The following is a 21,500-nucleotide window of genomic DNA, read 5'->3' on the forward strand; positions in this document are numbered from 1 at the left end:
CCCTAGGCGCAGGGGAGGCCCAAGGGGGGCGCACCAGCCCACCAGTGGCTGGTTCCCCTCCCCACTTCAGCCCATGGGGCCCTCCGGGATAGGTGGCCCCACTCGGTGGACCCCCGGGACCCTTCCGGTGGTCCCGGTACAATACCGATAACCCCCGAAACTTTCCCGGTGGCCGAAACTGGACTTCCTATATATAATTCTTCACCTCCGGACCATTCCGGAACTCCTCGTGACGTCCGGGATCTCATCCGGGACTCCGAACAACTTTCGGGTTTCCGCATACTAATATCTCTACAACCCTAGCGTCACCGAACCTTAAGTGTGTAGACCCTACGGGTTCGGGAGACACGCAGACATGACCGAGACGACTCTCCGGTCAATAACCAACAGCGGGATCTGGATACCCATGTTGGCTCCCACATGTTCCATGATGATCTCATCGGATGAACCACGATGTCGAGGATTCAATCAATCCCGTATACAATTCCCTTTGTCAATCGGTATGTTACTTGCCCGAGATTCGATCATCGGTATCCCAATACCTCGTTCAATCTCGTTACCGGCAAGTCACTTTACTCGTACCGTAATGCATGATCCCGTGACCAACCACTTGGTCACTTTGAGCTCATTATGATGATGCATTACCGAGTGGGCCCAGAGATACCTCTCCGTCATACGGAGTGACAAATCCCAGTCTCGATCTGTGTCAACCCAACAGACACTTTCAGAGATACATGTAGTGTACCTTTATAGTCACCCAGTTATGTTGTGACGTTTGGTACACCCAAAGCACTCCTACGGCATCCGGGAGTTACACGATCTCATGGTCTAAGGAAAAGATACTTGACATTGGAAAAGCTCTAGCAAACGAACTACACGATCTTTGCACTATGCTTAGGATTGGGTCTTGTCCATCACATCATTCTCCTAATGATGTGATCCCGTTATCAATGACATCCAATGTCCATAGTTAGGAAACCATGACTATCTGTTGATCAACGAGCTAGTCAACTAGAGGCTTACTAGGGACACGTTGTGGTCTATGTATTCACACATGTATTACGATTTCCGGATAACACAATTATAGCATGAACAATAGACAATTACCATGAACAAGGAAATATAATAATAACCATTTAATTATTGCCTCTAGGGCATATTTCCAACACTTCTTAGCTGGCACCACTCCATTTCGACTCGGTATTGGACTCACCCTAAAGATAGTCACTGTGATTAGAGAGAAGTGGCCCCTACCTACATAGCTAATCTGCTGAAAGTGCACATATCGAATGAAAATTATCATTCAGTGTTCCTAAAAAAAGACGCGGTACGAAACAAAAGAAACTACCACTCTTTTTCCAAAATGCCGCAATCTACGTTTTCGGTGAGACAATGAATAAATCAACCGCGGAGTGAAAGATTCCTATTGGGCATCATACCATAACAAGGGTTATTGACCCCATGGACACCAAGCAGCTCCTGCAATTGGTTCCTCGAGTTCTCAAGGTCATAAGTATCGTCACTATTAGGATCCCAGGCTCCTTCATCGTTCCTCTTCGACTTCCCTCCTTCCTTCGCTCCTCGGTGCATCACAACAAATTCTTTGTGTTGAGAGAAGGTATTACTTTGATTAAACCTCTTTTGGTTCGTGGCGTTTTTTAATCTTTAATTTTTTCCCCATATGTTGCAACTGTAAACATCTTTTTATATACACCACTACAAATTTTTGTTGTAATTCATTGATCTTCAATTTATGTCTGGGAGGTATTCACTGATTTATAAGCTTACATTGTCACCAATCTCTTCTATTAGGGAGAGGCTTGCACCCTTGTTGGGCTGCAAGGTGTCGAGGGTGTGGCTGTCGAGCAGCTAGGCAATGTCAACTGTGTCTACCACATATTATCTCTACATGTTCACTAGGTTCAACAACCAATCCTCCGTTATTTTTAAATGCCTCGTTGTGCACACATATCTTTTGATGTACTACTAGGCTTTTTCTGGCTTCTCATGTTGCTACAGTTCTGAATTTCAGTCATGCATTTGTCCATTTCACTAATCCTTACAGTGAAGAATATTCACCTTCCAACTTCTCATTCATTTGTATCCTGCCATGTTCCAGTGATTTGGTGTACTAAACAATAAACTATGTCATTCTTCATTGTAATGCTTGTTTGTAATGATGATTGATCTAATTCCGCATGGTGATCACGAAAAAGCAGCATCTAACATCATACTCTCTTTATTATTAGCTTATTCCCTGTTGACCTGAAGCAGGTTTAAAATTCTGAGGTGAAACCTTAATTTTTCTTGCTACGAAGATATGGCATCATATAATTGACTTCCATGTGCGATTGTATCAATACCATCAATCCAATCACAGTTCCTGATTTTTTGTGTATGAAAGTGTGATCGGGCATAAACATGAAAGAATTAGGAATCAAACAGTGGATTGTTCTTCATATGTGCATCGAGATGAACTGATTTTTGGACGCAACTGTGGTATTAAAACTAAGATTAATGTTTTAAAGTTATATATAATTGCTCGGTAAGAACTACAATACATTCGTAGTAGGCTACTAGAGTGTACAACATCATTATTGTTTCTGTACAATAGTTTAACTGATTCGATCATTGATGTGAGATTATGTGGGCTGTGGTATGCCCACTTGCCCCGTCAAAAATTATGTGGACACGTGTGGGCCTTCCACTTATATTATGCACCATGTGTGGATGTGGATGTGGATGTGGATGGGGGTTGGGGTTGGTCTAAGCGGATAATTTCCCTACTTTAGAGAATGTGGCAAATTGCATTCCTTATGGAGATGGCTTGACAGCAAATTGCACGAGTGAGCGGTTCATTTTTTTCATCAAGTCGTACAATTATTTTTGTTAGGATAGGACGGCAAATGCATTGGTTGGTTGCTGCAAGAGTTAATAACATACACAGTGGCGTATCAGTTGCATATCCAATAATGGACATCATATTTTGTTTCGTGTTAATGCACAACATTCAACTATATATTACAATGTAGCAATGGCTCAGGAGACATCGGATCCACCTTCTTGGCTCGGGAGTTGGGGGCATCACGGGTGGCACACGCCTCCTCCCTCCTGATCGCGGTGGCGGATTGGCACAAACACTGGGAAGGGGATCATGGTGGAGAGCGGGACGGTTGGCGAGGGACTCCTCCTTGGTGGTTTGTGGGCGGGGGGGGGGGGGGGTACGGTGTAAATGAGAGAGGGTGTCATGGCGAATGTGTGGTTGTCGCCATCCAATTTTAAAGGGAAGGGCTCCAGCTAGAAATGTCCTGCTACGGCGGAAAACCGAGCGGGAAAGGGAGGGCGGCAGGAGAAGGGAGGTTGCATCGTGGAGTGGGGTTTTTGTTTGGTGCCGCATGTTGAAGATAACATGATGGATAGTCCGGACAACAACATTTCTTCTTCACATATGGGTTGGGGGGTCCGGACTGTCCAGAAGATTGAATTTTCGAAGTCTGTTGGGCGCCCATTTGATGTCCGAACACGTTCGAGCGTATGAGGAGAAATGAGTTTCAAGTCAATCGTAATCATTTTCTTGATTCATTTATATGCACTGTAGCCCTTAGCAACGCACTGGTGTTTTACTAGTTAGTAATAGTATTTATCAAGGTCTCTCGGCGCGTGAAATATTTGATTTAAGCCCTGTTCGGCAGTCATCCAGCTCTGTGGAGCACACGGAGCAACCCTTCGACCACTTCGAGAAAATAGGCCGCGGCCCGCTCCACTCCGGCGCGGAGCTGCGGAGCGGAGAGCTACCGAACAGGGCGTTAGTTCGATTTTTCAGGGTTCGCGAGACCCCGGGGATTACGTAGACTTTTTCTTTTGAGTGAGTTTTTTTTTTTCTGATTCATTTCTTTTCATATTCGAGAAAGAGTTTTTTTTTTTCGAGAGTTGAGTGAGGGGGTTATGTAGCCTCCGTTCCCACTTTCCATTGTGTGCGGTTTGCTTCAGAGAACTGTTTGGGAGAGTGCGCATGACAGGCCGCCAGGCCGGAGAGCTGCCCACCTCTTCCCGACATCGCTCGATCATGGCGTCGTCGGCGGAGCCGCCGCCGAAGAAGCGGAAGCTCGTAGAGGCCCAGACCCCGAGCCCCTCAGGCACTCCGCGGCCGCCCCCGCCTCTGCCCCCAGGCCTCCCCCCTACCCCGCCGCCCCCCGAAACCCTAGCAGCGGCGGCGCCCTCCGCCCCACCACCTCCCCCTCAGTCGCCGCCGCCGACACCGGAGGAACTCCACCGCAAGCGCAGCAACCGGGAGGAGCTGCGCAAACTCTTCGAGTGCTACCGCCGCATCCGCCTCTGCGTGGAGCGCAAGGACGCGCGTCTCATGCCCGAGCTCGAGCAGGTCTACCTCGCCCTCATCACCGCGTCCCGAGGTACCTAAAATCCTCCTCCAACCTTACAACCCCCTTTGCGTTAGATGCTGTTTTTAGAAATTACATCTGCAAGTAGCCGATTTAGTGAATCGTGAGGTGGGCATGCTTGAAACCACTTCATATTCGAAGCTAGATTTTGTATTGGATCAGTCCCAGTGGATGGCAGTATCGTCAGCCCTTCATTCCATGGGAAAATGTTTTTGCTAAACATCACTTGGTTAACCTGTCCTTATGTACCTCAAAACTCTAGTACGCTTTGGTAGATCAACAAGTGTTTGATTGTTAGGCTGTGTTTGGTTTGAGCCCATGCCTACCCTACCAAACACTTGCATAGCGAAATGTCATGGTTTTCCTTGCCCATGATTTGACAAATGCTGATAATATTTTTAACTAGATTGGTAAGGTGCCATGGACATGCCAAAGCTTTGGCAATCATCCAAACAAGGACCAAAACTTTGGCCATGACCAACATTAAATTGGTAGGATTCGTTCTGGACACGAACAAAACATACCCCAGGCTGAGAATGTGAGATCGGCACTGCATAGATAAAAAAAAGTAAAGAAAAAGAAATCGGCACCGCATCGATCTGATACAGGGTTCGCCGCTGGATACGCGCTTTAGATGCGCTGCTGACACCTGACACTATCAACGTCAGTGTCTTGGTTCTCGGATGCACTGGTTGTTCGATATGCCTCCGTTAAGTCGTGAATCATAATTTATTTATGAAAGTCTAACAAATACACAACTTAAATTTCTGCGTCATTCTTAACTAATGTTGGAAGCAAGAGTGGATCCATCTTTGATGTAAAGTTGGAGTAATCCCATTGAAGTTTCTATTTGAATTATTCTGTGTGTCATGGTGTTGCCAAGTCACCCCTGAGGCAGGGTACAGAGTTTTGCCCTCGACTTGCCAGGGTTAGGCACACCAATCCTAAGATCAAAAGGAGCAATATTTAGGAGGAAATGCTGTATTATCTTTTTTAGCTGATCAGGAAGGCATATAGCCTCCCCCCCCTCCTTATTTAGGAGGAAATGCTGTATTATCTTTTTTTAGCTGATCAGGAAGGCAAATAGCCCCCCCCCCCCCCCCCCCACCCCCGCGCGCGCGCGCGGTTCCATTAACCAGAATGAAGCCAGCAGGACCTGTAATATCTTTGGGACTGGAGAACATAATACTAAAATAGTAATATTTCCTAGCCTAATTGCAGATGCCCAAATTTTCTTTTGGTAGCTTCATGTTTAAGTACTCTTTTGTAACCAGTTTTATCTATGGCACCCTGACAGCTTGGACGGGCAGATATGCATTGTATTAACCTTGTTTCCAAGTTGCTCTACTTTTTTATTTAGGCCAAACCTTTGTCAAGCTCTCTCTGTATTCTCACATTATTACCTTTTATTTTGGAGTGCATATGTACTTGGTTACAAGACTGAAATATTTTATAGTGAAAGCGCTTGTCTCCTACCATGTTCAGAAACCGTTTTCATTCTTTTCCTCGTCCACCCATACAGGTTGCACAAGTGTACAACGTATCTTAGCTAAGCTGATTCCTCAATATGCCTCGTATTGTCCTACTGCACTTGAGGCAGCTGCTAAAGTCTCCATCAAGATGTACAATTGGAACTTGGCCATTGTAACAAGAGGGGAGGATGCAGATGGTGTGGCATATCGGACTGCTAGGGCTTGTATTGTTGGCTTAGTTGACATATGCTCCACAGCATCTCTTGAAGCTCCCAAGTCATCTGTTATCACAGGAATCTGCTCTGCAGTCTATATGACTGTTCTCACTTTCTTCATTTCAACATTTGATGGGAAGGATATCCATCATATAGGCTCCAGAAGACTTTCAAAGCTTCAGGACCCCATGGAGTTATTAGAGATTTTAAAGCAGGAGTCAGGGGATGATAGCCAACTGGCGCATGATTGTTTGTTTGAACTGAGGGCACAATCCTTGCTATGCATATTTCTTTTATCCCCAGAGAACCTATTAGAAGCATGTTTTGCGTTGATTGCTTCTGCAGAAACTGACCATATAAGAGGACTGTACTTTTTAAATCAGCTGACCTGCAATATGAGCAATGGTATCTCAGATCTTGCTCTGGACAATAACGCTGATGTGGCCTCACAGTGTACTGAGATGGAAATAGATCTGTCTGGCACCAAAGAGATTGTTGATTCAAAGCCTTCTTCTGATGCGTCTGGCGTTTCAGGAAGGTCTATGGTAGAATCAAATGAGTGTTACATCACAATGGTATGTACATTTTTGGCTGATGAAGCATTTTCACCTTTTTGTTATGTACATTTGAATTTTGCACAATAGAAACAATAATGGGTTGTAGCGTACCATGGTAACTACCAGAGAACAGAACTGATTAATTTGGTTACCCATCTACTTTGGCTCATACATTGGTTTGGTTATGGATAGTTGAATCAAGCACTATTTTTTCATTTCCTGTTTATAATGATGGTCTGCAGACATTTAAGGTTAAGTCAGAAATTTATTAGCCAGATTTGCTATGGGAAAAGGATATATTATGCATGCCTTTTAGAGATTGATTATTTATGTTGACTTAAGCTAGCGTTACTATAAAATTATGACTCAGCAACTCGCAATTTCCTAATGGCCGTGTGAGTACCTATGTTACTTCCTGCCCTTTTTTTTATGGTTGGGTGTTAACGTAGACCCTTGGTCAGTTCATGTTTCTGTGTGGATAGGGATGAACTGATTTTGCCCTTCCAACAGTCACTATTCTCTTGTGAACAAGTATTAATGGAATGGTTTCTTTTTTGTAATAAAAAATAAGAAAATATGAGGGGAGGAAAAAGTGCACGGTCACTTAGGAGTAGATAATGAGTTGGTGATCTCTTGGGTCTTCGTTGCAATCTTCCACTTAATTATGTGGTAAAATCCTGTCCTCTAGCTTTGCTTCACGTTGCAGTGACCTTTTTATTTTTATTTTTTTTATTCACGCAGGCAATATCTAGACATCCATCTTTGAGAGGTTGGCTACTGCGGAGGTACAAAAAGTTATGCGATTCCTGTGGATCTACTGTGCTTTCAGAGGTATCATCTTGTTTAAAAGTTTTGGGCTCTTTATCAGAACTTGACGAGGATAAAAGTTCCATGGACTGTGAACCATCAGTGCTGGAGAAGCCCGACAAAAGTGCAGGAGAAAAAACTGTCAATATTGATACCCATGTATTAAAGTCTGTGCAGACAGATGATGTGAAAACTGAGAAGCTAGCAGATGCGAAAACTGGTGGCCGCAAGAGTGCAAGACCTGATCTTTATGTTGCTTCTGTCTCGAGCGATGTAATTTCGGTCTCAAAGGAACTTTGGGTTGGTTCACTGGGGAATAGTGCTGCAGAGGCACTAGTTCGATCTAAATTCGAGGAGTTTGGCCCATTAACGAACTTTTTATTTTATCCTTCCAAAGAATTTGCCTTGATTGAATATGGAAACATAGTGCACGCTGTTCGGGCATGTGGATATATGCGGGGCTCCTCTATTTGGGGTGGTGATCTTCAAATAAGGTATTTAGATAGACTTATAGGTAGCAAGGGATTTGTTGGTGGTATAGCTGTTGGTGAAAGTTGCCATATTTATGTTGGTAAAGTCAAGAATCAGAAAGAAAAAGATGAGGTGTTCGATGAATTGAAGTCAGCAGGCCTGAAGAGGCCATGTGGCTGTATCGATATCTCGGGCGAAAATGCTTTCATTCTTGAATTTGAGACATCAGTTGATGCAGCTGTTGCAAAAGCCCATATTAGGCGCCAAGCTCATTCAGATGTTTGTTCCCAGGATAAGAATACATCTGTTCATCAACTTTTGGTACATAACATGGACAAGTCAATCCCTGAGACGGAATTTATCAATGCTTTCTCACGATTTGGTGAGGTCAGTAGGTGGCAGTTTAATCGGATTGATGGGAGCTGCTTGATAGATTATGAATCACACAGTGCTGCTGCCTGTGCAAAGTCGCAGATGCATGGTGCAAGGTTTGGCTTGAAGTTGATTAGTGTTGAATCTAGGACATGCAGCGTAGGAGCTGTTCACGATAAAACATTTTCACCTGTTATTCGAATGCCAGCCCAGAACCTTCCGGACAGCAGCAGTCACCATGAGATCAGGTTAACCTTTTTTCTAGTTCTTACATGGATAGTTTCTTGGTTGGACCTGTTGTTATTTGGTGTTCACATAGATTTTCTAAATAGATAAACTACCATACTACGAGACCATAACAGAAACATAATAGGTAAGATCACACATGGACGGTTATCGACAAGCTAAACCAAAGCATAGAAGTCACTAGTGGTTAATTTGATTAGAACATAGATCCCAAAACATGCTTTATGACCATGTCTCTTCTTTGGACGACTTCTCAGTCAGATTAACGTGATTGTGGGACCATCCCATGATATTTATAAACATGTCAACTTTAGATATGCAACTGGGCATGTTTTGTCTGCCTATTTTTAGCATGCTATTTCTGGTCATCTAACTAGAATTTTATGAAGATGCAACATTTGAATTTAAATATACCATGGAAGATACTTCTTGATTTTACCTCTTTTTTGTGAATGTGATTGTTACATGGGAAATTGGTGTGTTTTGTGGCACTACGGTTGTGAGCCTACGCATATGTTATTGTTAGCACTACACATATATTGTTACTGCCTTATGTTTTTTCATATGCACTATTTATTTATTTGTCAGTCCTTAAGTACAGAGTGCATCAGATTCACTCTGCTCCCGATCCAGTACAAAATTGAGCTTTTGATAAGTATCCTATGAGGAGAGTAGCGGGGTACTCTGAAGTGTTACCACCACTAGTACATGCTCGTGCCTCTTGGGGTATTGTATCATTGGATCTGGTTACATGTTCAAAATATGCTACATACATATAGGTTATAGCTGATATTGGCATACTGCAATCACGCAGTGCATATGGAAACAACAAACAAACAAACATGAGTAGCGGAAATTATAATTCACAACTCATGATTCTTAATACCAGCTTGCAATTGCGATCACGGAAGTTGCATCTAGGATTTACTTAAACACATACTTGGAACACTCATTACCATGCCTTCCTCTTATGTCAAATAAATCAGAAATATATGGTGCCTCGAAAGCATCAGAACGCGGTGCCCCCTTATTTAATTTATATAACATGCAGACATAATTTTCTAGCTTACCAATACCAATTTATGTATATTATTTATGATGTTTACACACCACAAGGGAAAATTTGCCATGTTGCATGACAATTATACTTATTTCAGTGATGGGAACATATGCAGGAATCCAAGGGTTTCAGCTTATCATACAGGTTACACAGTACAAGGGGATCGGCCAATATATGGTCAGTATTGTTTAACGAAACAGAAACTTTGCAAGCTTGTGCATAATATAGTTCCAATGTAACAATCCGTTGCTTGGTGTGCAGGTCCACCACCTCCCAATACACAACAATTATGGCAGTACAAGGATCTAGAGTCAAACAGGGCTCCACAAGGAATGCCTCCCTGCCCACCTGTTTCTGCACATCGTTCTTCTGTAATGCCACCACCACCACCTCCTATCCAAACTTCTTTTGTTCGTCCTGTATATCCTGGTCCGGGCAGTCCATGGGAAAACACTACACCAAATCCACCCTTCGGCCGTGTTTCTCCTCGCATTGTTTCTCCTCGCATGATGCCCGGAAGTAGCTTCCGTATTCCGTCTGCTCCTCCTCCTTTCATACCGTCTTGTGTCACCCCTCGTACACCTATACCAAATGTAGCTCCCTCACCATTTGCACCTCTAGATATGCCACCTCCACCACTATCTCCACCACCATTACCTGTTTCCGAGCCACCTTCTGTTCCACCGCCCCCAAGTTCTCCTCCGGCACAACCTTCAACTGATCCTTGTAATTCACAGAAGCCATGCCCTCATCCTCAATGGCAGGGTTCTCTTACAAAAAGTGGCATACACTACTGCACAATATATGCAAGTAGAATAGAGTTGGATGCCTGTAGATACGGAAGTACTGTTTCTGAACCAGCAGAGTAAGGCTTGCATAAATTTACTCTTATTTGCGCATTGCTAATTTGTTACATTATATGTTAACCTTGTTTGCACATTTCAGATGGCCCTCAAGATTAGATGTTCTAAAGCGCACAGCTTTCCAGCACGCAAAGACAATCATCTCCAATGCTCCACCTAATAAAGTAAGATTCTGAGGTCATGTACTCAGAAATATATCTAACCTACTTGTACTTTAAATTTTTAAGATTCTTAAGTTGTTGCAGTGATAAATGGTGTCATTTTCTTGTACATAACACGTAATTTTTTCTGACTAATTGCCATGTTTTTCACTAAATATGCTTTTAATCTGCAAACTTACATATAAACTGTGACACTGCTCCATAGAACATTCTTTGTTTGGGTCTGTTACCTGGAAGATACGAAAGCACTATTTGATGGGTGATGTTCCCAACAAATGACTTGTTCTTTATACCGTGAAGGCCCACCTTTTCTCATTTCTTCTATTCCTTGGTCACTTTCTCCCTTTTGTTTCCCAACCTCCTCTTTTCTTCCTTGTTCTTCAGTTTTCTACTATTTTGTAAATTCAAGAGCTTGCGGACTGTCGGAGTTTGCCTCCTTTGGTGGCGGTGCTATGTCCCTCAACGTCTGCCGATACTCTAGGTTTAGCGAGGATCTTGCGTTGCCGTCGGGCACCTCCTCAGCGCTGCTGGCTTCCACCTCCTCTGGCCCCACACTCCGCTGCTGTAGGTGCCTCACTTGTCTTCATCGCTGTCTGACTTTCTTTTCTTGCTTCCGGCGCCGTAAAAGGTGTGGGAATGTCTGTTTCTTAGTATTTTTGTATGCCAGTTTTGTTTTATTCAAGGCAAAGTTCTATAATGTTAAAGCTCCAGTTGTTTGGGCTGAAAGTTGATTTTGTAGATTTTGAAAGCCTGCATTGTGTTGATTACAAAGTTGGCATGTAATGAACTGAAAGTTGGCTCATCTGAATGAAAGTTGGTTCTCATCTAATTGAGAATACGTGTTCATTCATTTGATTCAATGTTGAAAGTTTTGAATCCAGACCTCTGGAAGTTGATGAATTGTGAAAAATATCTTGTATAACATTTAGGAAGTTGAGTTCGACAGTTCTTTAAATTTTTTGCTATCCTTGTCCTTGACAACAGCGCCACTTCTGGATACAAAGGTAGGAGGTGGGAGGGGGCAAGCGTTTATAGCCCCAACAGATGTAGGCCCCGTGCATGTCGGTCTCTGTCAGAAACTGATCATTCCACCGATTGTCTGAAAAACATGGGTCCACTGTATCAAGGCAGGGGCAGCAGCATGGGAGGAGTCCATGTGAGAGAAGAATGAAAGTCCATTGGGAAAGCGTAGCATTATGAAAGCGTCCAATTGCATTAGGAACGAGCTAATAAGTCCAATCATACTAGGAGAGGTCAGAGACCCGAGCATCCATTATATAAGGATAAGGATGGAGTGCATCTGCTTTGCAATCAAGCAAGAGCAATCAATCTGATCTTCCCGTTATTCTCTAGTCTCAACCTATGTCTACCCAATCCCTTGCAGCCACGTCGCCTGGTTATATTCAGCACAGTAGTTATCCTGTTGTGGATCTAGGTGCACAACATTCGGTATCAGAGCCGACCAGACCACCATGGCTTTTGCTGCCAAGACGATATCGTGAAGGATCCTTCATGTCTCTACCCTACCGCTGACAGTGTGCTTCATCAGGTCTTTGATCCTTATGGAGTAGTGGAGGCGATCAGAAATTTTCTAGCAAGGGCATGGATCGTGGCCTTCATTGAATATACGGTTTAGACCATGATGCAGCACGAGCTTTCACGAATTTACAGGATTGCAATATCCTGGTACCGAGTCACTCCCTATATCATCCGGCACTAGACATTGCCAAGTCAATGGTGGTGACAAAACATGATGCAGCGGTGGCAGCGGCACGGTCGCAAGAAGCAGCAGCAGAGTCATCGCAAGAAGCAGCAGAGGTGCAACAGACGCAGCCAAGAAAGGAGGACCAACAAGATGCAAAGCCAGTGCAGCCACACAGCGGAGGGACCCGTTTCAGTAGTGAAGGCGAAGCATCAAGTTGTGGTAGCAGCTGAAGCACGTGATTGCATGCAATGGGGATGTGCAGGCGTCGTGTGGTGCAGGTCAGGAAGGAAGCTAGCAAGGAGGGCGAGCTGCTGAGGAAGGAAAGAAAGCAATGTTGACAAGAAGAATTGGAGCAAGATTCATGTGTGGCAGGCTGCAAGAATCAATCACACCCAGGTGCACATAGATTCTTAATCGATCCAGGAGATAGTCGAGGACTCGAGCAACTTTTAAGGAAGAAAACCAAAACCATTAAAGGAAGTATGGGTTTTATTCGGTGCGTTTGACAGCTAAGACAGAATAGGAAAGAGCACGAGGTCAAATTGGAAAGATAATTTCATGCACCAAAACCATAGTTTCAAAATCCAGATGGTTAGTGAACCGGTCGAGCGACTGGTTCACTGGTTCATCCGGTTCAATGGCGGCAAAAAAAGTCATATTTAATTAATATTTAAGCTTACATGAGAAAATAGGACCTCAGATCCCATGGATACACATAATAAAGGGCGTAGCCCACCAATATATCACAAAACGAAGCCACCATGGTGTTCGATCCCCACATGAAACAACTCATTTTAATATTTTTTCGTATTTTCTTCTAAAACATTCTTTTAGTCCTATGAAACCGGACAGGTCACTGGTTCCCATTATTTCCAGTCAGACAACCGGACTGGTCTGATTTTTTGAACAAAACAAGGGAACTTGGATTGAGCTTTGATTATGTTCCCTTGGAAGAGAGGCCTACAAATGGACAGAGTCCAAAACTTGAGAGATGCCCAATTCTGCGGGAGAGATTCAGGGCTCACACAATTGCAAATTTTTGTCTGAGTTTGCCATCTACTGTCCTTTAAGGAAAGGAGTCCAGCAAGTTATGCATATCAAGCATGCTTGCATATCTTGTTGAATTAGGCCATGAAAAGTTTGGCATGTTTACTTTCAGGTTTGTATCCAACTATCCATCCAGGAGACAAAATTGGAAAGGTTAAGTTGCTTGCATACAAGGAACAGGCCAAGCAGAAAAGGAATGAGAATATCCAGGAGCTAAAAGGAAAGGTTATGTGTTTATACTGTAAAACCATGAGGACCACAGAGCCGGTGCACTTCGATCTCTTCTGTGCCATGAGTCTTACATGTGCGCTAGAGTGTCGGTTGTGGTGCAACAGGAGGCACTGCCGACAATGCAACTCCTACAAACTCTAGCGTGCATATATGTCTTTACTTGATGCACTGAAAGAGACCACCGGATCATCTTCAATGGGCGTTGGGCTACAAGACTTTATGCTTGAATACATGGATTTTTTTTCCGAAATGGAGGCAAAAGATTTCCCTCATCTATTAAATAAGGAGGGAATAGAGTTTAGAGTTTTACAAATCACCCACATACACGGCATGACAATTACTCAAGCAAAATTATAAGCCTTAGTCTTTTAGCTCCCGCGGTAACCCAAAGCTTTGCCTCCTCCAAGATGATGTTAAGGAGGATAGGCGGTGGCGCGCACTTGTGACGGGACACCCTAGCATTTCTCTCATTTCAAATGGTCCAAGTAACAAGCATGGTGAGGGAGGTCATAGTGCTCCGGTTGGTGACATGGTTGCCGGTTCTCTTGTCCCCCATTTGTGGATGGAATCGGCAAGGTGCCAATCGGCGTTTTCCATGTGTGCAAGGCCAAGCTTGGCGATGATTGACCTCCAAAGCCTAAGCGTGTAGTGGCACTTAAAGAAGAGGTGTGCACCCGTTTGTTGCTCCCTTCTGCAGAGAGGGCAAAGGCCACAATTTGCCCAACCCCGTCTCTCCAGGCGATCGGCGGTCCAAATCCTATCTTGAAGAGCCAACCATGCAAAAAATTTGACCTTCGGGGGAGCCTAAACTTTCCAAACCATGCGGTCCATGGGGGAAGAGTTAATCCAAGGAATTGGGCCTTATACGCGGTGGCCGCCGTGTAGATCCCGTCATTCGAGTGCTTCCAAACAATATCATCCTCGAGGTGCTCATCAAGATGGAAACCATTTACAAGCATCGAAAGAGTGAAAAATGACCGAATGTGTTCACCGGAGACGACGGTGTTGTAGTTGATTTTGAAGATCCATGCATTCCCTTGAGAGCCTCCCTAACCTTCTAGTTCTTTGTCAAGGCCTCAAAAATTAGTGTTGCAATATCCTTGGGCTTGCGCCCAAGAAGCCAAGGGGAGTCCCAAAACGGCATTTTCGCGCCGTCCCCCACGGTGATGGTAGCCGAGGCATAGAAGAAATTGAGGTCCTCCGTGCAAGGGTTGCCAAATCCTACCCATAATTTGCGGGGTTCCTTCCACTCATACCAAAGCCATCTTAGCCGTAAAGCACATGCAAACTTGTCGGTATTAAGCACCCTAGGACACCATACTCCTTCGGTCTACAAACCGTTTCCCAACTGACCTTGCATTTGGCGCCCGTCGTCTTGTCCGTACCGGACCAAAGAAAAGCTCTTTCAATCTTGTTTTGGCGTCGTCCCCCACGGTGATGGTAGCCGAGGCATAGAAGAAATTGAGATCAGCCTTCGTGCAAGGGTTGCCAAATCTTACACATAATGTGCGGGGTTCCTTCCACTCATACCAAAGCCATCTTAGCCGTAAAGCACTTGCAAACTTGTCGGTATTGAGCACCCCTAGGCCACCATACTCCTTCGGTCTACAAATCGTTTCCCAATTGACCTTGCATTTGGCGCCCGTCGTCTTGTCCGTACCGGACCAAAGAAAAGCTCTTTCAATCTTGTTTAGGTTATCAAGTGTGCTTGGTGGCACGATGAGAGGCGTGATGGAGTACACAACTTGGGAGGAGATAACCGACTTGACGAGGGCCGTGCGACCAATAGTTGTGATGTTTGCAAGGCTTTTGATATCTTTGGATCAATGCAATGTTAAGCACGTTCCATATCTTGCAAGTTTAGTTCATAGCTGATTCAGTCAATGATGCGTGCTCGCCATTCATCAGTGACACTTGAAGCCACAAATAGCATATTTTGATGTCTCACTCAGTTTGCAGTGGTTATTAAAGTGGGGAATCATGATAAATGGATATGCTATTGCTACTAAAAACAAGGTGATTAGGCTTTGAGCAGAAGGTTGACAGCTGATCGTTGGCAATAGTGCTAGTCAAGTTGTAGAGAGTGTGGTGGTTATGTTTTGATGTCTAAGGTGATATGGCTGGCGACATATTTTTTACGCCACATCTTAATTGCTTAAGTGCTGTGGCTGCAGTCAACATGTATTTTGTAAACAATACTTTGTGGCTGTATCGCCTTCAACCCATACTGGCATTTAACTCTTGTATGGTTTCTCTGACTAAATAGAGATATTTTAAGGATGCTAAGGAGCTCAAATAGTGTGTTGAGAAAAGATGATCACCTTTTACTCTTCAATTTGCATAAAAGAATATTAACTTCTATTTTTCATTTTGCAGAAAGAAGTCTGTCGGTTGTTGCCTTGTTCGAATGATGATCAGAAAGGGGTATGATCAAAATCAACTGCTATGTGATTCAATCCCTTTACTTTTCAAACCATTTTACTTATCGTATATATGCGTCTACATCAATCATGTACTGAACATAATAACCTATTAAAAAATATAATTACCTAAACAGACAGCAGATGGAATTATTGTCACTTTCTGTAATTGATTTATTATGAAAACTAAATACTTGTGAATTCCCCCAAGTATAAAAGAGATAGGAATACCTAGAATTTTTAGTGTGGTCTCGCAGGGTGAACTGACATGATAGTTACTTGAGGCGGAAATTGAATTTAGACTAGAGAGATTGGTTTGATGAAATGTATCCCGTCTACTCTTGCTGCTGTATTTACTCTCGCAAATGACCTGGAAGTATTCATGTACCACCTGGAATTTACTCTCTTGTTCGAGGCAGTTTTGGATAAGACAGCTGTTTAACAAGTATATGTATTAACACGACAGGCTCAAGACTTATTTGATTGCATTAAATGGGGGTAGCTATCAGTCTGTTATGCTGGATTTTGCATATTGCTTTAGTGACTGTATGATCCATACTGGCACTTTTATCTAGGGGAACTTTGGTGGAAATGTGTATATGACTTGATCGATGCCTGTCATTTTAGGAGCTGTGGTTGAGCAGCCAGAGAGTTATCATCTTGCCAGAAGCCAAAATTGTGTCATTTAGCTGTAGATATCATCAGACAGGGACGATAATTCCATACTGTTCAGGCACCAGTCAGGCAATAGGTGTAGTTTCTTTCCTTTTTTTTTTTGGCTAATAGGTGTAGTTTCTTTCCTGACACATTTTGGGGTTTGACATTTACGACTACATGACTTCTAATCTTGAGTCATAGATGTTATGATCTTGTGCAAGTTTTACTGTTTATAAGCACCAAAGAGAACTTTAAGCAACTCTGGTCTGCCTCTGTTTTGCCCTCAGATGTGTAGACTTAGGTTTTAGCTTTTCTCTGGAGTTGAGTTAATTTCAAATAATGAACGTTGAAGAGATATAGACCTGCTGGCCTGCATAAGCTGCAGTATGCAGAATAACAGCAGCATATCTGTCGTATTAATTGCAGCTCATCACCTAAGAATTCTGAGATGTCATCTAAGTGCTTGAGTGGCTTTACAAGTTGAAAACTTATGAATTTGCAGATCACGTGTGTGCTTTAGTGGATTTACAAGTTCAAAACTTGTGAATTCAACTTTCAGAATGTAATAGTCAGAGATTGCTTCTTTGCAACTTGACGACAAAGCAGTTGTCTAAGCATTATTACCTTTTGCATTTCGCAGTTCCGGGATTTCATCTCCTATCTGAAGCTGAACAAGTACGCCGGGGTCATAAAGATTGCTCCTGTGAAGCCCATGGGGTCGAGGCTGCTATTTATCCTTCCTCCCACATCCGAGGTGTTTGGACTGCTAGGCCTTCCGCCTCAACCGACTGAGTGTCTAATCGCTGTGGTTCTGCCAAAGGAAACAACCACTGAAGTGTCTTGATATAGTTTGTCGTGTATGTAAATCGTAAACCTTGATCGTAGAACGTGTATGTAATAAACCTTGTCGCTGCTGGCTTTGCGCACAGTAAACAGTTCTTGCGTCTATTAGTGTGGCGCTGTGATTCCTTCTGTTTTATCTACATTAGAATGTTAGCCCTTTGAAACTAAGCATTCTCCCCATGCGTTGTAGCACTCCAGTCCTACTACATGCTGATGTGAACATCTAGGCAATAAGTCTACCTTACAATCTATGTTTAGCAACTGAATTGCTAAATCTGGACTGCACGATGACAGGATCCACTGTAGATTCTAGAGTTCTCTTCATGACTCAACAGGCTCCTGGTATTCAAATTTTATGTTCAGTAGTAACTTCATGCAGATATGTCTCGTCTGCGATGTGCGCATGAGGTCATTTACAAACTGTAGCTCAATGTTTACTGTTTATATGCGTCTGATGCCGTTGTTTTTGAAAATTCAGGTATGTGTACCATTGCTGGCAAGTGTGAAACTTTGTGTTGCACGTAGGTTTTAGAGTAACTCCAATGGGGCGACCCATTTCGTCTGCGGCCGTCCGTTTGGGTCGGCGCGGACAAAAAAGCCGGCCCAACGCGCTGACCCAAACGGACGCACGTTCGCTTTCGTCCGCCTGCCGATCCATTCCCGGCCTATTTTTTAGCCTGATTTGCGTCGGTGTGGACACGCGATGGACGCGCGCGCGCTCGCCCTCTTTCCTCACCGGACCCGCTGGGCAGTGGCACATTGGATTCACACCCTCGCCCGCCTGCTTCGTCGCCGACGCCACCGGCCATTTTTTCAGATAAAAATGGATACATAGATAGTTCTAGCGTACACAGATAAAAGAAAAGACCACTACTCGTCGCTTTCTGACTCCGACTCGGTAATGTCCTCCTCCGATGTCTGAATGTAGGCGTCAGCATGCTGCTCGTCTTCAAAGTCTCAACCCGACGTTTCTCGTAGCTTCAGTTTCAATTGAGCTGCCTGCTTCCGCGAACGCTTGTCCTCCCGATAGGCGGCTCGCTCCCTCCTCCTCGCGTCCCTCTCCAACCTCCTTTGCTTGTAGAACTGGCGCTCATCGATGATGTCCTGCGGGAAGCGTTCGCGCCACACCATCAAGGCTTCCACGTCCATCTCGGCGATGGCGAGGCGACGCAGCCGCCTCCGGTGGACACGACGATCCTCGTTGGTGAAAAGCCGCGGGAGAGGCGCCAGATCCTGCGCCCGCTGGCTCGACACGTCGGGAAAATTCATATCCCGACGAGGCCTCAGGAGGCGCCACGCCGCCGTGTCGTGAGCGCGGGCCGCCTCCTCTGCGGTGTCAAAGGTGCCGAGGATGAGACGTTTCTCGCGAAACCAGATCTCGGAGGAGAAGGCGCCGGAGTGGCGCTCGCGGACTCCGCGAAAATCCGAAGCGCCTAGGCGGCGGATCGACATGATAGCGTAGAGGCGGCGAGGCTAGTGAGAGGGGGCGAGACGAGTGGGCGGCGGACAGAGTGTGGAGAGAGCGTCTTTTTATAACGAGCGCGCGCTAGGCCGCTTTCGCCCGCGCGCGCGAACCTTTCCCGCACGCTGGAGCGCCAAAACCAGGGCGACGGCATGGACGCTGGCATGATCTAAAACGCGCGCGGTCATGAAATGGATTGGCCCGTTAGACGCACTGCCGACCCAAAACTAAAAGAGGGCGGACGGCGGACCCAAACGGACAAAAAGCGGATAAAAACGCCGTCCGTTTGGGCCAGTTGGAGTTGCTCTTATGCTCCTTCATTTCTGGTGTCCCTTTTGAAGTGTATCTTGGATCCACGTGCCAAAGATAGTACTCCCCCGATCATATTGAAGTACTGGACACATCTTTGAAAAGGCAAGTAATGTATCAGAATTTCTGAAACAATCAACAGGCAGAAAAGTTCACTAAAAGAACTGCACATTAACAAAAATAACATCCAGAAAGCTCAAAAACAAAAAGATACGATGTTCTGTGTCTGCACATCCAGATTCATGGAACCAACGGATTGACCACTTGGCCGGAGAAAACCACGACGCCGCTGAGCTCCTCCTTGATCAAGAACATGAACGGGTGGTCGGCCACGAAGTCCACGACCTGAACCGGCGTCCTCACCGCCGCGGCGCCAAAGGACGCAACAACGGCGGTCGCCGCGGCCGCCTCCGTCCCTTCCTCGTTCACCTCGACGAAGGACTGGTGGAAGACGGCCGACACGACGAGCGGCGCCGCCGAATCCAGCATCTCCGAGAAGTCCGCGGCGAGGGGCGCGAACGGCAGGCGCAGGCCGAGGTCCTGCAGCAGCTCGGTCGCGTTCGTCTTGCACGAGATGGTGAACTTGGGCACCTTGAAGGCGCCCACGGGGACCTGGGCCGTCAGCGTCGTGGAGCTCTCCAGCAGCGCCGGGTCGGACCCCAGCCTGTGCAGCAGGCTCTGCAGGCCGTCGCGCTCGTCCGGGAGGTAGATGTACATGGAAAAGTACCGGCGCTCGCGGCCGCGCGCGTACGGCAGCTGCAGGACCTTGTAGCCGGAGCGGCAGGCGACGTGCTGCTGGCGGTCTCTGCTCGACATGAAGGGCGCGCGGACGCTGCCGCCGGCGGGGAGGTGGAAGGTGTCGTCGAGGGTGAGCCGGGGGTCGAACTTGCGGCACCAGGCGCCCTTGAAGTAGAGCGCGTTCCCGAGGACGGCCAGCGTCGCGCCGTTGACGGAGCCCTCGGGCAGGAGGCCCTTGATCCGGCCCGCCGTCGCGCTCTCGAACCACCGGTTGATCTGGGTTCTCGCCTCCTCTGGCTGTAACAATCATACACGGACGCAAATCGTGAGGTCGCTCGTCGCGATTCCGGCGCGAATTTCGTGGAAAAATGTTGCAGAGGGAGGGCGGGCAGCCTCACCATGTCCTTGAAGGACGCCGGGAGCGCCTGGGCGCGGTAGTGCTCGGAGACGAGGGCAGCGTAGTCGACCTTGAGGCGCATGGCGGCGTCGACCCACACGCCGTTGGCGAACCGCACGCTGGGCCCGCCGTCGTCGCCGGGGCTGTCGGACAGGAGGCGCAGCGCGACGTGGGACGCGAGCGCGGCGTGCGCGGGGCCGCCGGCGGGGCCGAGGAAGGCGACGACCTGGTCGAGCGTGGCGCCGCGGGCGCCCGCGCCGAGCAGCGCCAGCGCGGCGTGGATGGAGAGAGGGGAGACGGCGAGGTTGGCGCCCGACGCCGACGCCTTGCCGCCGCCGCAGGCGAGGTGGCGGAGCACGCGCATGGCGAAGGCGGCCTCGTCCCTGGCGGCCTCCGTGAGCTCCATGGCTCTGGTCGGCGGGTGCGGTGGGCTGGGGGTGGGTTTTGGTTGCGACGGCGAGGGGTTTGGTTTTGGGCTCTGTAGTTGAAGCTCCGTGCAGCAAGGCAAATGGTGCGTGCGTTGGACGCGAGGTGTTGTGCCGCGTCGCCTTGGTGGGGACGCTTCGGATTTCCCTTCTGCCAGACGAGCCTTCCACACGGTTGACGGTTCCACGTTGATGGGTTGCTTATAATTTAGGCTGATAAACTATCCAATCTTTTCTCAGAAATTTGATTTGTTTTTTGCGGGTCAGAAATTTGACTTATACGGAGTACTTTGGTAGAAATGGACCTCTTTCTATTTAAACCTTCCTCTAATGCGACACATTTGTTGAAAACTCATTTCTGAGCCCGAGCTCAAATGGTCCTGTTATCACGTGCATTCATTCATTTCGAGATCTGTGAAGTATCTTGTATTCCGTCTGTATACTTTATGCGTATTGGATGAAATCTGATCCGGGCCCATGCATTTAATACATATGGGTAACGTTGCAGCCGTCCCAGTCGCCCGTCCAGAACAACGCGAGACGGCTCCTCTTTGTTTCTGGGCCTTGCTGGACCGCCTCTCCAGTCTTCCCCATCTAGGGTTCCCTTCTTGGTTCGCCCCAGGTTCCTTCAAATCGACTGAA

General features: G+C 46.2%; 2 protein-coding genes across 5 annotated transcripts; one reads left to right on the forward strand and one right to left on the reverse strand.

Moving 5' to 3' along the window:
• Positions 1–3,962: 3,962 nt before the first annotated feature.
• Positions 3,963–17,801, forward strand: LOC109753718 (uncharacterized). 4 transcript variants are annotated; one of them, XR_012205231.1, is made up of 9 exons: positions 3,978–4,412; positions 5,923–6,662; positions 7,386–8,542; positions 9,698–9,777; positions 9,862–10,465; positions 10,546–10,627; positions 11,009–11,188; positions 15,984–16,031; positions 17,325–17,801. XR_012205231.1 is itself a non-coding variant. In XM_073510738.1 (8 exons), exons 1-8 carry the CDS (start codon positions 4,013–4,015, stop codon positions 17,526–17,528), a joined length of 3,297 nt encoding a protein of 1,098 aa, XP_073366839.1. In that variant the 5' UTR covers positions 3,963–4,012; the 3' UTR covers positions 17,529–17,801. The 4 variants fall into 4 exon arrangements, 2 of the variants coding, with proteins under 2 accessions (XP_073366839.1, XP_020168224.3); XR_012205232.1 differs by having other exon boundaries at positions 9,716–9,777; XM_073510738.1 differs by lacking the exon at positions 11,009–11,188 and having other exon boundaries at positions 3,963–4,412; positions 9,716–9,777.
• Positions 17,802–19,421: 1,620 nt separating this feature from the next.
• On the reverse strand, positions 19,422–21,032 carry LOC109753736 (serpin-Z1). Its single transcript, XM_020312659.4, has 2 exons — positions 20,435–21,032; positions 19,422–20,333 (listed from the first exon to the last, which is right to left on the reverse strand). The coding sequence occupies exons 1-2, from the start codon at positions 20,837–20,839 to the stop codon at positions 19,539–19,541; spliced, it is 1,200 nt and encodes a 399-aa protein (XP_020168248.1). The 5' UTR covers positions 20,840–21,032; the 3' UTR covers positions 19,422–19,538.
• Positions 21,033–21,500: the final 468 nt, after the last annotated feature.

The sequence above is a fragment of the Aegilops tauschii genome, chromosome 3 (genome assembly GCF_002575655.3).
Source record: "Aegilops tauschii subsp. strangulata cultivar AL8/78 chromosome 3, Aet v6.0, whole genome shotgun sequence".
Lineage (NCBI taxonomy): Eukaryota > Viridiplantae > Streptophyta > Magnoliopsida > Poales > Poaceae > Aegilops > Aegilops tauschii.